The 16577-nt window shown below is 39.3% G+C and overlaps 1 protein-coding gene across 1 annotated transcript in view; it reads left to right on the top strand.

The window, feature by feature from the left end:
* Positions 1-16577, top strand: part of CDH8 (cadherin 8) — a 390162-nt gene that overhangs the window by 255259 nt on the left and 118326 nt on the right. Inside the window, exon 8 of the mRNA XM_020902626.2 lies at positions 10088-10224. Coding sequence (XP_020758285.1) covers positions 10088-10224 — 137 coding nt within the window. The remainder of the gene's footprint in view (positions 1-10087; positions 10225-16577) is intronic.

A 16577-nucleotide genomic window follows, 5' to 3' on the forward strand; every position in this document is an offset into this window, starting at 1 on the left:
CTTAAAATATTCCTGATATTATCAGAGTTTGATGTTCTTTATTGCAAACAAGAAACAGAAATTCAGCAGGGACAGGGGGTCTCTGTAGGTGTGTCATATAGGGGCAAGGTTGGGAAGAGGGAGTAGGAGATGCTTTAAATGAACAAATGAATGACTGTATATACACATATAATATTTCTATGTTGACAGTAAAATCTGTCTTATACACACACAAACAAGATACAGGATTTTGTGCCAAATGTTGGTATGAAATGTAAATAGTTAGGCTGATAATTGAGTAAAACATATGATTCAGGTAAAAGTAGTATATTGCAGCAATGCAGAAAGGGTGCTATTTTCCAATATAGTAATATCCAGTTGCCCATTTTGACCTATTCTCAACCACTGCAATAGTGATATCTTTTAATATTAACATCTGACCTCTGCGAACTACTCTTGATTGACTGGTGACAAAGTTTGTGCTCATGGTCAGAGCGCAGCAGGTTAAATTAGGTCCCCAACAGAGTGCTAAGCATCTAGGTAGGAATTTCCTCGCATCTGTAGCCTTAACTTCGCAAAGTACAATGATGAAGTCGTTAGCATTCATTTCTAAGACATACTACTATAGGTTAGATGAATATTAGCATTGAAGCAAACCAGGATAGTTGTTGGAATAAAATGGGAAAGTTGAAATAGGGTGTCTGAGAATATTGATTATCACGGGTGATGCAGTTTCTAAACCATCTTCATTGTTATAGAATGAGAATGTCTGTTTGCAAAATTGCCATCATTAGGATTGGCGTTATTAATAACGTGGTCCAAGGAGCCTGTTTTCTCACATACCATGCCCTACTGTGTTAATAACTTTCTTCTTATTGTGGCAAGATGACTCTCCAAAATATATTCTGGTCTCTTTGAATGAATTCTGTTGTCTCAAAGACATCTTAAGTAAATCTGTAAAAGAACAGCAAATCCAACAGCTGTGTATTTTCAAGAAAATAAAATGAAGACTTCAGGGTTCAGGATGATGGGACATGTGTACACCCGTGGCTGACTCCTGTTGATATATGGCAAAAACCACCACAATATCTTAAAGTAATTAGCCTCCAATTAAAATAAATAATTTAATTTTTAAAAAATTAATAATTTTTAAAACCCTGAAAGTATTCAGAGAAATGTTCGAGTCAGCGCAGAATTTATATAATGTAGAACTCTGTTAATAAATTTGTGATTAAAAAAAGAAATTAAAATGACTTCAATACTGGAAATGCAAACCCTATGACTTTTAAGATGTGAATTAGAAGACATTGAACTTTTCTGTAGATACAGTGGGAACCAAATTCATTCTTTTTTCTTCTGTTCTTATCCCATCTACTCCTTTTCTCATACTTCTTTGGCACCATGTTTCCTGCATAATGACCACCCATGCTCGAAAAACGCTTACACATCTTTCCAACAGTGAGTTATGGAATAACTGTAGTACAAAATTCCAACCAATGTGAAGTAAGACTCAAACATTCTCTTCTTGTTTTGAAGAGCAAAAGTCCAGCAAATGCTTAATTGTAGAATAATAGGAAGGACAAACTTAAGGAAGAGAAGATCAGTGAAGACTCGGGCCAGGTCCCGAAGGCTCCTTGTGGATGAGCACTAAGGAAAGAAACCCAGTATGGCCTCTTCAGCTCAGAGTCTGTTCTGCCCATAGTCCGAGTCCCTAGTCGGGAAAGAAGACTCCTCGAAACAATGCAACTTGCGATAGGGGAATTTATTACTGACTCAGGCCAGGGCCTCCCGCCCTCACCAAGGGTGTGAGGACAAAAGGCCCCAAGCCCCAGTTCTCGCGGGTATTTATTAGGTCAAAAAAAGCAGCAGGTAGTTGGCGCAAGCGGATTGGTTACACAGTTGCTAGGCAATTTTTGTTGGCCCAACTTGGGGCTTTCAGCTTTCCCCTGATAGGTTCCCTTTTTTCTTGCTAGACGTATGTTGATTGGCTAGCTCCAGGAGGCCTGATAATTATGTTACCCTGGGAAACCAGGCCTCCTCCTAGTCTAGGCTGCCTGTCATGGCGTTAGCCGTGACAGCCTCACAAGTCTATTTTGAAAAAGGTGATGACCGGTATAGACGAACACTATGAAGGGATCGGGCTTCCCAAGTAGTGCTAGTGGTAAAGAAATTGCCTGCCAATGCTGGGCATGTGAGATGTGGTTTGGACCCCTGGCTCAGGAAGATCCCCTGGAAGACAGCATGGCAGCACACTCCAGCATTCTTACCTGGAGAATCCCATGGATAGACGAGCCTGGCAGGCTGCCGTCCACAGAGTCGCACAGAGTCAGACACGAATTAGCACGCACTCATGCACATGAAGAGATTTGAAATATTTTTCTAGTGTCACTTGGGAAACTACTAAAGGATGTGAATGGTCGTTTTTATTTATATCTTTCTATTTCTAGTGAAGCGACTTAGCATGCATGCATGCATTTCTAGTTATTCATTTTCACATTCTGGGCTTAAAGAATTGCCTATTAATTAACCAATTACTTTGCTGTATCTGAGTCATGTATTCATTCATTTATTGCAGAGAACCATTCTGTGAAGTATTAATAGATCCTTTCTCCTATTTATAGATGAGCCTATGAGATTATGACCAATTACACTGTTTCAGTGAGATCTCACAGGTGAGATTCCCCCAGAGGTTGTCTGGTTTCTATGTTTCTTCCACTTTATCTGCTGCTATTCAGATAGATACTGGGAATCCTAGAAAACAGTGTGGCTTACTTCTAGTTCTGAGACATTTATGCAAAATCAGTTTATTGTGATCCACACAGTCAAAGGCTTTGGCATAGTCAATAAAGCAGAAATAGATATTTTTCTGGAACTCTTGCTTGTTTGATGATCCAGTAGATGTTGGCAATTTGATCACTGGTTCCTCTGCCTTTTCTAAAACCAGCTTGAACATCTGGAAGTTCACGGTTTAAGTACTGTTGAAGCCTGGCTTGAAGAATTTTAAGCATTATTTTTCTAGCGTGTGAGATGAGTGCAATTGTGCAGTAGTTTGAGCATTCTTTGGGATTGCCTTTCTTTGGGATTGGAACGAAAACTGACCTTATCCAGTCCTGTGGCCACTGCTGAGTTTTCCAAATTTGCTGACATATTGAGTGCTGCACTTTCACAGCATCATCTTTCAGGATTTGAAATAGCTCAACTGGGATTCCATCACCTCCACTAGCTTTGTTTGTAGTGATGCTTCCTAAGGCCCACTTGACTTCACATTCCAGGATATCTGGCTCTAGGTGAGTGATCACACCACTGTGATTATCTGGGTCGTAAAGATCTTTTTTGTACAGTTCTTCTGTTTCTCTTGAGAAACCTGTATGCAGATCAGGAAGCAACAGCTAGAACTGGACATGGAACAACAGACTGGTTCCAAATAGGAAAAGGAGTACATCAAGGCTGTATATTGTCACCCTGCTTATTTAACTTATATGCAGAGTACATCATGAGAAACGCTGGGCTGGAAGAAGCACAAGCTGGAATCAAGATTGCTGGGAGAAATGCAGATGATATGCATCTGATATGCATCAAATATGCAGATGATACCATCCTTATGGCAGAAAGTGAAGAAGAACTAAAGAGCCTCTTGATGAAAGTGAAAGAGGAGAGTGAAAAAGTTGGCTTAAAGCTCAACATTCAGAAAACTAAGATCATGGCATCTGGTCCCGTCACTTCATGGCAAATAGATGGGGAAACAGTGGCTGGCTTTATTTTTGGGGACTCCAAAATCACTGCAGATGGTGACTGCAGCCATGAAATTAAAAGACACTTACTCCTTGGAAGGAAAGTTATGACCAACCTAGACCGCATATTAAAAAGCAGAGACATTACTTTGCCAACAAAAGTCTGTCTAGTCAAGGCTGTGGTTTTTCCAGTGGTCATGTATGGATGTGAGAGTTGGACTATAAAGAAAGCTGAGCACAGAATTGATGCTTTTGAACTGCAGTGTTGGAGAAGACTCTTGAGAGTCCCTTGGACTGCAAGGAGATCCACCCAGTCCATCCTAAAGGAGATCAGTCCTGGGTGTTCATTGGAAGGACTGATGTTGAAGCTGAAACTCCAGTACTTTGACCACCTGATGCCAAGAGGTGACTCATTTGAAAAGACCCTGATCCTGGGAAAGATTGAGGGCAGGAGGAGAAGGGGATGATAGAGGATGAGATGGTTGGATGGCATCACCGACTTGATGGACATTGGTTTGGGTGAACTCCAGGAGCTGGTGTTGGACAGGGAGGCCTGTCGTGCTGCAGTTCATGGGGTCACAGGTCACAAAGAGTCGGACACGACTGAGCAACTGAACTGAACTGAACTGATGCAAAATCATGACATCTGAAGAACTTGCCTGGTACACTGGATTCTAAAAATTAAGTCTTTCCTTCGGGTTTGCTGTTAATTTAACCCACTCCGTTTCTCTTTGAAATTATTCTCTGTTAATTGGTGTCAGAAAACAGTCTATATCCGAGTCTTATAACTGAGTCTGCATGCACGTGTTGCTTCAGTTGTGTCTGACTCTCCGTGACCCTGTGGACTGTAGCCCGCCAGGCTTCTCCGGGGGATTCTCCAGGCAGGAATACTGGAGTGGATTGCCAATGCCCTCCTCCAGGGAATCTTCCCGACCCAGGGATCGAACTCACATCTCATTATGTCTCCTGCATTGGCAGGTGGGTTCTTTACTACTAGCACCACATGGGAAGCCCCATAATTGACTATGGTTTCCCTTTATTATTCTGATGGAGCTGTGTCATAGAGTGGAATGAACAGGAGGAGAGAGGAGAAACTGAGGTAGCTGAGTGGATGGTGGCAGCTTAGAGGACCGAGGAAAGCAAGCTGAATCTTTGCAATTAGCAATGGAGTGGCATAGCAATTGGTGGGGAGCAAGCATCTTCTGAGAGTGTTCCTAAAAATGGCATGTGGGGTGCAGTTTTTTTTTTTAAATCCAAACTTGTGTTAAAATGTAATTAATTTTAACGATGATAACAAACACTCATATAGTATTCAACATTAATAAAAAGTGAATGTGTCCAATGATGCTTTGAACTTGGAACAGTTGGTTCATGGGATGGAGATTTGGTCGGAAAAGGGGGTAGAAAACTGGACGCTAAAATGATGCTAGAAGTGCAAGAGCCCCTCCACATGCTCCTCTGCGGCTTAGGTTTGTCACTTAACGTGATACCCTCTGTGCTTCTGCTTCCATGGATATGAGAACCCAGATGAACTGGTATAGGGAAAGAGAAGCAAGGAGTAAAAGGACTGCAGGCTTAAATGTGAAGAGAGGCCCGGGATTCATCAGTAGAAACCTACTGTTTCCAGATAAGTAATGACAACATCAGAGATTGTCAATAGATATTTATTGAGCACTTGTTATATGCCAAGCACTGCAATAAGTGCTCTATAGGTATTACCTTGTCTACATCTCAGGAAACTTATTATAATTCCCATTTAACAGGTTAGGTAACAAAGGCACAAAATGATTAATAACACAATGAAATCACACCTGTGATTTTTCTTTTGTTCATTTTACAAGACACCAAAGAGAGAAAGATGCAAAAAGAAAGAGGCACCTAGCACTGTGCCTGGTATACATTTGGTGTTTAATGCATGCTTATTGACTGTGCTAAGTCTGAATTTTTGAACTATTTAGCAATTCTGGGCAGCCTTTTCCATGAAGTGTACTAGGTTATAAAATATGCGAACTGTCTATAAAGGGATCAAGAGGCTTCTTTATACAGTCGAGGTAGACTTTAAACTGAATTTTAAACTAAGTTGTTTTTTTTTTCCCATCAAGTTCCTCCCATTGTTTAATCTTGTAATATTATGACAGTCTTACCTTTGATCTTACTAAAGGGCTGTATTTTATAAATTCTTATGACTCACCCCATAAAATCTGTCATGAACTGAATCTTTAAAAAATGAGAAAAATATCCCTGTCTCTTTTATTTATTTTTTCCTATTTATTTTTATTAGTTGGAGGCTAATTACCTTACAATATTGTAGTGGTTTTTTGCCATACATTGACATGAATCAGCCGTGGATTTACATGTGTTCCCCATCCTGATCCCCCCTCCTGCCTCCCTCCCCATTCCGTCCCTCTGGGTCTTCCCAGTGCACCAGCCTGGAGCACTTGTCTCATGCATCCAACCTGGGCTGGTGATCTGTTTCACCCTTGATAGTATACTTTTTTCAATGCTATTCTCTCAGAACATCCCATCCTCACCTTCTCCCACAGAGTCTAAAAGTCTGTTCTATACATCTGTGTCTCTTTTTCTGTATTGCATATAGGGTTATCATTACCATCTTTTTAAATTCCATATATATGCGTTAGTATACTGTATTGGTCTTTATCTTTCTGGCTTACTTCACTCTGTATAATGGGCTCCAGTTTCATCCATCTCATTAGAACTGATTCAAATGAATTCTTTTTAATGGCTGAGTAATAGTCCATGGTGTATATGTATCACAGCTTCCTTATCCATTCCTCTGCTGATGGGCATCTAGGTTGCTTCCATGTCCTGGCTATTATAAACAGTGCTGCGATGAACATTGGGGTACACGTGTCTCTTTCACATAACTCCCATAACTCTAAAAGAGACAGGAATACACACTGAGGACATCCCTGTCTCTTTTAGAGTATGGGAGTTAAATAACATCCAAATGTTTTTTCCACATTTATGCGGTAAGAAAGGGGCCTTCTCTACCACCTTCTGAGTAGGAAAATTTATCAAGTTTCATTTAATGGGACATGATGTTATTATCGTGATGTGATGATGATGAACATATCTTCAGCACTTATTAATTACCAAAGACTGATTTATGTTTCATTTTTAATCTTCACAACCAGAGCTGTGATTTGAGTATTATATTTGGCCAGTAAAGAAACAGGCTCAGTGTATTTATTAATTATTCTAGAAACAACAATGTATAAATAATAGAGATATACTTTATTTCAGTGTCAAGGTTGTATGGTACAGTTTTAAATAAAGGATTACACAAACAGCGTATTTTTTTAAACATCAGCTTCCAAAACTCTGTCATTGTTCCCAGTGCTTCTTCTAGGCCAGAGTTCTAGGCATTTACTGGACAGCAGTCAAATAGCCATGGAGTGTGTTTCCAACCTCATTTTCTGTGGCCTCTGGGAAATTGGCAGATGCATGACTGTGTGAAATATCAGCAGTGAGATAATAAAATTATTAGAACCCAGCAATGCATGCAAAGTGTATTTATGAATATGATGCAGATAGTGATAATTAATCCTCTGGACATCACTTAGATCTTTTAACAGAGTGTTCATGATATCTGGAGCAAAACACTTGTCTATTATTTGACAGTTAAACGTGGAACCTCATTGGTCTAATCAACAATCATTGTTCCCCAGGATAATGATTTTTAGTCTTTTATTCAGTAATACAACAGATTCAGATGTTTTGCAATGAACACTTACTTCCTCATGCTCAGGATTATTTTGCAAGCACTGTTAATTCAGCTATGTCACTAGGTTCTTAAATCCTTTCTGAATTTCTCTAATCATCCTGGGGGTTAGGCAAGGGATTGTTTTATAAATTCCTGGTGTATAGATGCAAGTCAGTATCTTTGTTTTCTTTATATCTAAGTCTTTATTATACCTGGAGTTATGATCTCTTGGTACATGGTTTTATCAAGGAATTTAGCAACACACAGTTTTCAATAAAATTAGTACTAGTAGTGTTAGTAGCTCAGTCATGTCTGACCCTTTGTGACCCCATGGAATGTAGCCCGCCAGGCTCCTCTGTCCATGGGATTCTCCAGGCAAGAATACTGGAGTAGATTGCCATTCCCTTCTCCAGAGGATCTTCCCGACCCAGGGACTGAACCTGGGTCTCCTGGATCGAAAGCAGATTCTTTACTGTCTGAGTTGCAGAGAAGAAGATCCTGTCAGTAAAATTAAGCACTTTTTAATATTATTTCAGAATATTTAATGATGCTTATGATTAGTGTAGAGGATTTACAGGAATGTCTTTTTTCTTAATATTGCATCTGGTATAAGGAGTCGCAGAGAGTCGGACATGACTGAGCGACTGAACTGAACTGATAAGGAGTATGCATACCATTTCTAATGAGAAGATACAGCTAAAAGGAGCAAGGGGTTATCCATATCCCTGTATGTCTGTCTGTCCGCTATCCATCCATTTACCCACCCCTCTTTGTTGTTGTTGTTCAGTTGCTAGGTTGTGTCTGATTCTTTGTGACCCCATTGACTGCAGCACATCAGGCTTCCCTGTCTTTCACTATTTCCCGGAGTTAGATATAGATACAAATAAGTAGATATGCATAAATAGATAAGCATAAAATACATGTATATATGTTTGCAATGAAATCCATTAAAATGTTAACAGTACAAACCTACAGATGCAAAATTATGGGAAATTTTATTTTTTTTCTTAGAATAGCATAGTTTTATTCTTGATAAAATAAATGTTCATAAGAACACATAAAAAAGGAAAATATGCTTAGCTTCAAATAGCCATGGAGCATGTTTCATATTTAGTGTTAATGGGTACCAATAAATAGATTTCATGTATACTTTTTAGGAGGTCCCCTCAACCATGAAAGGTTTCTTCAGTTCTTCCTCCTAGATGGTATTGCACATGACCTTGGTCTTAGTTTGGGCTTCTGTAGATATGGAGTATCCTAGACTGGATGTATTAAACAACAGAAATCTGTTTCTCACAGTTTCTGGAGGCTGGGAAGTCCAAGTTCAAGGCACCAGCAGATCCGCTGTATGGTGAGGGCACATTTTCTGGCATGGTTGTCTTCTTGACTCCTCCTTGGCAGAGAGCAGAAAGAGGCAACCTATGTCCCCTTCTTCTTTTCTTTTTTAAATAAGATCATTAATCCCACAGGAGAGCCCTATTCTAATGAATTATTCTAACCCTAATTACCTCCTAAAGGCCTTATTTCCAAATGCTATCACACTGTAGGAGTTAGGGTTTTACCATAAAAATTTAGGGGGGCTCTTTGAGGTGGCACTAGTGGTGAAGAACCTGCCTACCAAAGCAACAGACGTGAGAGATGTGGGCTTGATCCCTGGGTCAGGAAGATCCTGTGGAGAAGGGCATGGCAACCCACTCCAGTATTCTTGCCTGGAGTATTCCATGGACAGAGGAGCCTAGCAGCTATAGTCTATAGGGTCGCAAAGAGTCAGACACGACTGAAGTGACTTAGCATACACGTGCAATCCTTATTTGAACCTCCATTTCATCCTGTTTTAGTGTATTCTACTGCTTATTTGTGGACCAGTTTTTCTAATGATGCCTTGTGTTTCTTAGGATATTAGTAAATGTGGTAAAAAAGCAATTCCTGTATGATCTTGATAGTGTTCCCAAGAAACACTTGGCTACAGACATAGAGCATCTTAATGTCTGCTTTATCCGAAAGTTTTCTCAACAGAACTACTAACCTGCCCATTAAAGTTTTAAATCTGCTAAAATACCTAGACCAATTTAAAAAAATTATTTGCCAGAGAATCAGAAAACATCTGATTTCTGTGGACAGAGATGAATAGGAAACCTAAATATAAACCTTACTTAAAACGATAACAAACCAACAGCAACAGCAACAAAAACACACACCTATTGTGCAGTCAAATCTAAGTTTAACACAAATACACACTTCCTTGGAACCACCGTAAGTAATTTGCTGTCTAGCATCATCCTCCTTTGGATTTGAGTTCATTGTTTTATATGGTATTTTGTGGCAACTGCTAATTATCATAAGCTGTCCAATAAAAGTGATGGATTGTCCAATTAACTCTTCATCAGCATCCATTTTTGAAGATGTTACCTATTGAAACTGATGGCAATTTATGACCTCCATGTTGCATATGTAGCTAATGACTCCTTGGGCAATAATTATTAAGTTTCTTGTGCCTCATTTGGTCATTTTGTTTTACAAATTAGGATGCCATTGAGTTTACCAATTCATTTGGCTTCACAACTGTGGCTCTCTAAGGATTACTAAAGGTCTGCTGTGGAATGTATAGATCATATAAACATTGAAGTAGATTACAGATGTGTCTGTTTTGTAGGTTTTCCATCGACCGGCACACTGACCTGGAGAGACAATTCAACATTAATGCTGATGACGGGAAGATAACGCTTGCAACACCGCTGGACAGAGAATTAAGCGTGTGGCACAACATAACAATCATTGCTACCGAAATCAGTAAGTGCCCGGGTTTGTTCATTTCTTCCTTGTGTGCCTGACTTCAGTTTATGCCTGGGGCTCATACGAGAGTGGTCCTGTTTCTTTTAGATATTTTGGCATTAGAACTTTTGTTTCCAAGGAGACTTGGAATGCTTCATCTCAACATGAAATAACTTATGCTGTGGTAAATTACCAAAAGGTTGCAATATATGCGGGAAGGAAACATTTTTACATTTTTACATTTTTACATTCTTGAATCTTATACCCATTATTCAGCCATTAAAAACAATGTTTTGTGTATTAAAATATGGGAAAGATTTAGCATAAAAGGGTAGGTAAAAGTAGAATTCAAGAACTATAGAGCATACTTTAAATGGACACTAACATTTATATTATATACAATATAGAAACTGTTGCTCACATATTTAGGCTATGCATATACACATACACATATAAATGCAGAAATTATAGAAAGAAAATTTACAGTATCAATACATATCATTTTGGGGAGATGAGATTATAGTTTCTTTGTTTTGTTTTATAGAATTAATGTGTCTTACACAGTAATCACAGACTATTTAAAATTACATCTTCAATATAAAATTTTTCCTAAGTTACATGTGAAAATGTAAGCTTTATTTTTTTTCAGAGGAGGTTCCAGGGTTGTTAAAATAACATATGTTAGTCTTTCTGCCAATTTTTAATGAGCGCAGCTTCTCAGATCGCACTTACTGACACTTCAGTGGAGTCTCTAAACAATAGCTCTGTGGTGAAATTTAGTGCTCTCTTGTCTATAAGAACTTGCACTTTGCCTCACCAGTTTTGTTTTTGTTTTTTAATTGTATGGAACTTGCAAAGGGGACATGATGTTCATTTTATTTCCAAACAAAAGACATTCTGCATGTTATCTGAATATCCTCTTTCCATAAAGGAGATGGAAGGACTTCACAGTTTATACAAGTTCAAGGGAGATGACAGTACATTCTTGAGGGAACTGGGATAGAAGGAATCTGAATAAGGAAACAAAAGTTCACAGTAAAAAAGATTCATGGGTACACATATGTAAAGGACGTGAGCCCTAAGCTCTGCTCTTTGCACTCTCTAAATCTGCTCTGGTTTCACAGCCAGTGTCTCTGAGATTCATGATAAACTTGCCTGTAAGAAGAGTAATCTAGACCTTCAGGAAAGGCATGGATTTTCCTTGCTCTGAGATGTGGGAGTGATGTCTTCCATGGAGTCTTATTCAAAAAATAAAACACAACCACTGTGTGAAAAAGTGACCATTCAAGAGTGAAGAATGCTTCTTTTGGCACCCTCAAAGCAGGCAAAGAAACAGCTTAATAGGGAATGTAAAAGAAGCACTTTGGAAACTTGGGTGCTTTTCCTTATTAGGAGTACCATTTTCTTCTCTAGTACGTTGCTCTGCTAGTAGTTTAATCCCTTGTAACATTAAGGGATAAAGAAAATTGAGCATCTCATTTGGTAGCTTTGATTTCTTAGCAATGTTGACCTCATCTAGATGTGAAATATTTATAATTTACAGTGTTGAAGCCGTATGTCACCTTAAGCCTCTGAGAAAAGCTGTATCTATTTAGATTGGTTTGAGGCTATATAAAAATGCTCTAAAGCAGTGGTCTCCAACCTTTTTGGCACCAGGGGCTGGTTTCATGGAAGGCATTTTCCATGGATCGGAGGTAAAGGGGAATGGTTTGGGACAATTCAAGCTCATTACATTTATTGTGCCCTTTATTTCTATTATGTTAGCTACGTACATAAGCTACTATGTACATCACTTATTATGTCAGCTCCACCTTAGATCATGAGGCATTAGATCTCGGATCCCCAGCCTAAATGACCATAGTTATTGTTAAAGTATGAAGGCAATAATTACCATTAAAATAATTTCTCATATATTGAACATAATAACCTACTTGAATATGCCTAAATCTATGACACTTCTTTTTTATGAGTTGGCTGCCTTCATTAAGAAGGCCCTGTTCATAAGACTTCATGTAGTCTATTCTGTAGAGTAAAAGGAAATGAATATACAGAATAGGTGGTTAGGAAACATTTCAGGGGCAATCCAGAAACAAAAAACTCTTTTGCAAGGAATCACAGACAAGTAAGGAAGACAGATACAAAAGCAGATGCTCCAGGGTAATGAGCTGTTAACTCTAGGGTGACAAGGGTACCAAGCCCAACAGGGAAGACATTCATTTGTTCGTTCACTCAGTAATTATTTATTGAGTCCTTGGTTCTTGCCAAGCACTGTTTTAGTGACTGGGGATATAGCGGTGATCAAAACAGGCAAAAAACATCTGGTCCTCTTGGAGTTTTCTTTCTAGGGGCACCTGTGTATGAAAGGGTGAGTTGAAATCTGCTGATATATCCATAAGGAATGACACAGAGGTGAGGAAGAAGGTGATGAATACTGGGGATAAAAGCAGTTGATGGTGTGACCACAAACCTGCTTCAGTGAACATCTATTGATTAAAAATTACTGGATTATAGACCAGATAATTTTTCCTTTATGGATTGAGAGAAACCACTCAAATATATCCCAGATTTAAGTTTACAGTTAGCTCCATAAAGAGACCAAACAGGACATGGTTCTGTTCATATGGCAACCCAAAGCTTTTCTTTGAACCTTATAGAATTAAAAGTATGCAACCCAAACTTACCTTATTCTGTTGGCATCAGTAGGAGTTATCTCATTTTTTATTGCATCTTTCTTCTGATTTTTTTTTTTGCTCAGAGATTGAAAGCTAAACATTTGTTTTTTAATTTTTGCATGTAACTGTCTCAACTAGTGTGTGCTTAGTCGCTCAGTCGTGTCCAACTCTTGTGACCCTATGGATTGTAGTCCGCCAGGCTCCTCTGTCCATGGGATTCTTCAGGCAAGAATACTGGGTTGCCATTTCCTTCTCCAGGGGATCTTTCCGACCCAGGGATTGAACCCATGTCTCCTTCATTGCAGTCAGACTCTTTACTGACTGAGCTAGGAGGGAAACCAACAAGATTGGAAGTATAAAAGAGAACTGTAAATTTTAGCTGTAAAATATAAGCTGAGGTGGGCATAAATCTAGAAATTTTAGATGTAAAATTAAGTTACGGAATTCAAAACAATGAGATCACAGAGAACTTAAGAAATATTGGAATTACTATGAAAATGGCTTAGAAACTTATTTTGACTTGGTATTATTATTGAGCGCATCATGTAATGTTTATCTTCTGAAGCCACAGATCATGTCCTGGAAAAAAATATTAAAGGGAGATTTATTGTATTTGGATGAGATGAATATTTAAAACCACCCAGGACAATAGAACCCCATAGGGGGAGGTTCTAATAAAGATAAAGAAATATTCATTCCAGGGAGAACAATTTAAAATTACTCTCAGAGCACCATCTCTTAGACAAAAGATTTAAGCAAATGAAATTAAGCTAAAAAATGGATTTTAGGAAAGTCCATCTGTTATCTCTTAATGAGAATGGAGATGTCATCCTTTATCCTCTTGTGTCAGATTCACTTAACCAAGGCTGAGATGCTTCACTGTGTGTATTTCCCAAGTATTTCAGTGGTAATAGATCTAACTTGCCATCATGATCAACAGGCACATCTCATTACATGAACTGGCAGCTAGATGCCCAAGTACTAACAGGAGATTAGGCTTGTATAGCACATCTGTGCTAAGTAGCTTCGCTAGCAGCAGCCCCCTCTCTTGAAACTATCCTAAGGCTTGAAACTGCTGTGTATCATGGTGGCAAAGGCTTAAAGTAAATTTAGCTAGTTAAACACTGAAAAAGTATTATGTAATCCCCATGATGCTTTTAATTCTCACATCACTCTTTGAAAATAGGTACCATTATTGTATGCATTTTTCTGTCAAGGAAATTCAGACAGAAGATTAAATATCTTGCCCAGAGTCTCAAAGAGAGCAAAGGGTTCAAAGGCAAGATTGCTACCAATGCTCTTTAATTGCAGATTAGATGTTCTTAGATGCCTTCTTCAGGAGGAACCCTCTCCTATATCTTCTCTTCTTCCATTCTCCTGCTTAAATTGAGCTTCTGACACTGCTGTATCATTACCTGATGCAAGTCAATGAAATAGTTCTCTGCAAAGCAGAAGGCTGGTACAGGAACAAGAGTGCAGTGGAGAAAAGAATAAGCCTGCATTTACTCAGAACCTCCTATTCTAACGCTTATAACCCTGGGGAGGAAAACTGCCTGGTGACAAAGCCAGGCTTTGGAACTGTTCAGACTGGAATTCTGTTCCCATTTTTGAGATTAGGAAACTGAGGAACAGAGACTAGAAAGCAGAAAACAGTGCCTTTTAGGGGACAGCGTTTTTAAATGAAGTTCACAGAGAACTTGACATATCCAGCTGACCCCAGTCTCCTGGGTTAGTGTTTAAACCAGAGTTATGGCATTTGCTGAACACCTACGGAACCATTAATTTTATTGCAATTAATATATATTATAAACTTTGTTTTAATGTTGTGAAGGAAGGCAGAAAGAGGTGAGATGTTCTTCTGTTTGTGTGTTTTGGTCTTTATTGGTGATCAGTGATATTTGAGCTAAGGTTTGTCAGAAGAGGCATGAGATTCATTTAGGTTGGGCAGGGTGGTATAGATGTACCTGTGAGCCACGTAGTAACAAGCATAGCTGCCAGAGAGAGAAAGGAAGCCAGGACAGGGAGGGGACGGTAAGGGAAATACGGTCTCTGCAGGGGCATTTCAGAGGCATCGAATGCCAATTTTAGAGTGTTCTTCTCAGAGAAAGTGGTGACGTGGGATGGAGAGTGGGGAAGCCCACTAACATAGTGTACCTGAGAGCAGGCAGCTGACATTTACAGAAAGCAGACTGCTGTTGGTTACCTGAAAGTATTGTAAAGCAGGAAGCATATAATTGCCCATTAAATTAATCTCTTTGAGTTAGCGATAATGCATTGCTCTAGCCCACTGCAGTGGGCTGCACACAATATCGCAAATGAAGCTTTTCACTAATGATGGCTAAATCTCCCAGGGAACACACTAGTTTGATAGCACTTAAGGAATGTTTCTCCCTGGCATAGGGCCCAGTTGCCACAATAATTTGCTTTGTCCAACCCCAGCTACTTAGGAAAAACATATCTTTATAGGGAGCTCGTTGTTTAGAGAAATCTTAGGTCCTGGAGTTGGTGGAGTTGGCCTCATCTTGCCATATAACCCTGAGCAAATTATTTCCCCTCTCTTGCTTTCAGTTTTCCCACCTATGAAATGGGAATCATAATTGTTCCTTTAAATTGAGGGTGTAGGAGCCTGGCTAGCTACAGTCCATAAAGTCCCAAACAGTCAGACACAACTGAAGCAACTTAGCACTCACACACACATGCACACACACAAGGATGGAATTAAAAGTGATGGTACTGTACCTCTTAGCTCGAAATATATCTATAACCTTTAGAAATTGATAAATAAATTGCACATGTTCCTGTTAATACAGCCCTAACCTTAGGTTTTGAATAATAGCTTAATTTTAAATTATTTATTTGGTTTATATTGTCTTTCATCCCTTCTCCTCCCCACAACAAGAAAACTGGTAATCGTATCCTGTGAGTTACTGCTGGGTGCAGCTATGAAGAGTCAGTGCACAGCCAATATGTTTGCTCACTGACCTTCCTTTTGTGCCCGATTCAGGCATGGTAGATTGATCTGTGCCTGAAAGAAGGCCCTCGAAATGAAGCAGGCATGTTCTTGGAGAGCCTGATTGAACTAAGGACTTCAGATTTTATATCAGGATCTTGCTCAAAATATGTAATCTCTCTGTGTATTGCCTGTGGCATAATCAGGGCTAAAGTTTCTTTAAGATCAATGTCATTCCCTTGTATAGAATTGAGTGGAAGTAGGAAATTTCCTGGTGGTCCAGGGGTTAAGAATCCACCTTCCAGGGCAGGGGATGCAGGTTCGATCCTTAGTCAGGGAACAAAGACCTCATATGCCTCAGGGCAACTAAACATGCGCACTGCAATGCAGGATCCAACAACTAAGACCCGGCGCAGCCAGAAATAAATAAATAAAAACAAATAAACATTTTAAAAAATAATAAATAATGAAAGAATTGAGTAGAAGCAGATGGAGAGAAGCCACTGTCCAGTTGGGTAACTCACAGAAGGGAACGAATGATTCCAGTCTGAGGTGGACAGTGGAATTCAGGGCTGGAGTGGTTCCGGGGTTCCCAAGTATCAGAGAAGCTGTGGCAGCACATGACTGATGTGACTCTTGGGGAACACAGGCGCGTGGCAAGTTTCTGCGGCTATACCCTCCCTCAGACAAGCATGCAGGTGCCATAAGGCAGCAGTCAATACTCTTAACCATAGAGGTTATAATGAAGG

The sequence above is a fragment of the Odocoileus virginianus genome, chromosome 20 (assembly GCF_023699985.2).
Source record: "Odocoileus virginianus isolate 20LAN1187 ecotype Illinois chromosome 20, Ovbor_1.2, whole genome shotgun sequence".
NCBI lineage: Eukaryota > Metazoa > Chordata > Mammalia > Artiodactyla > Cervidae > Odocoileus > Odocoileus virginianus.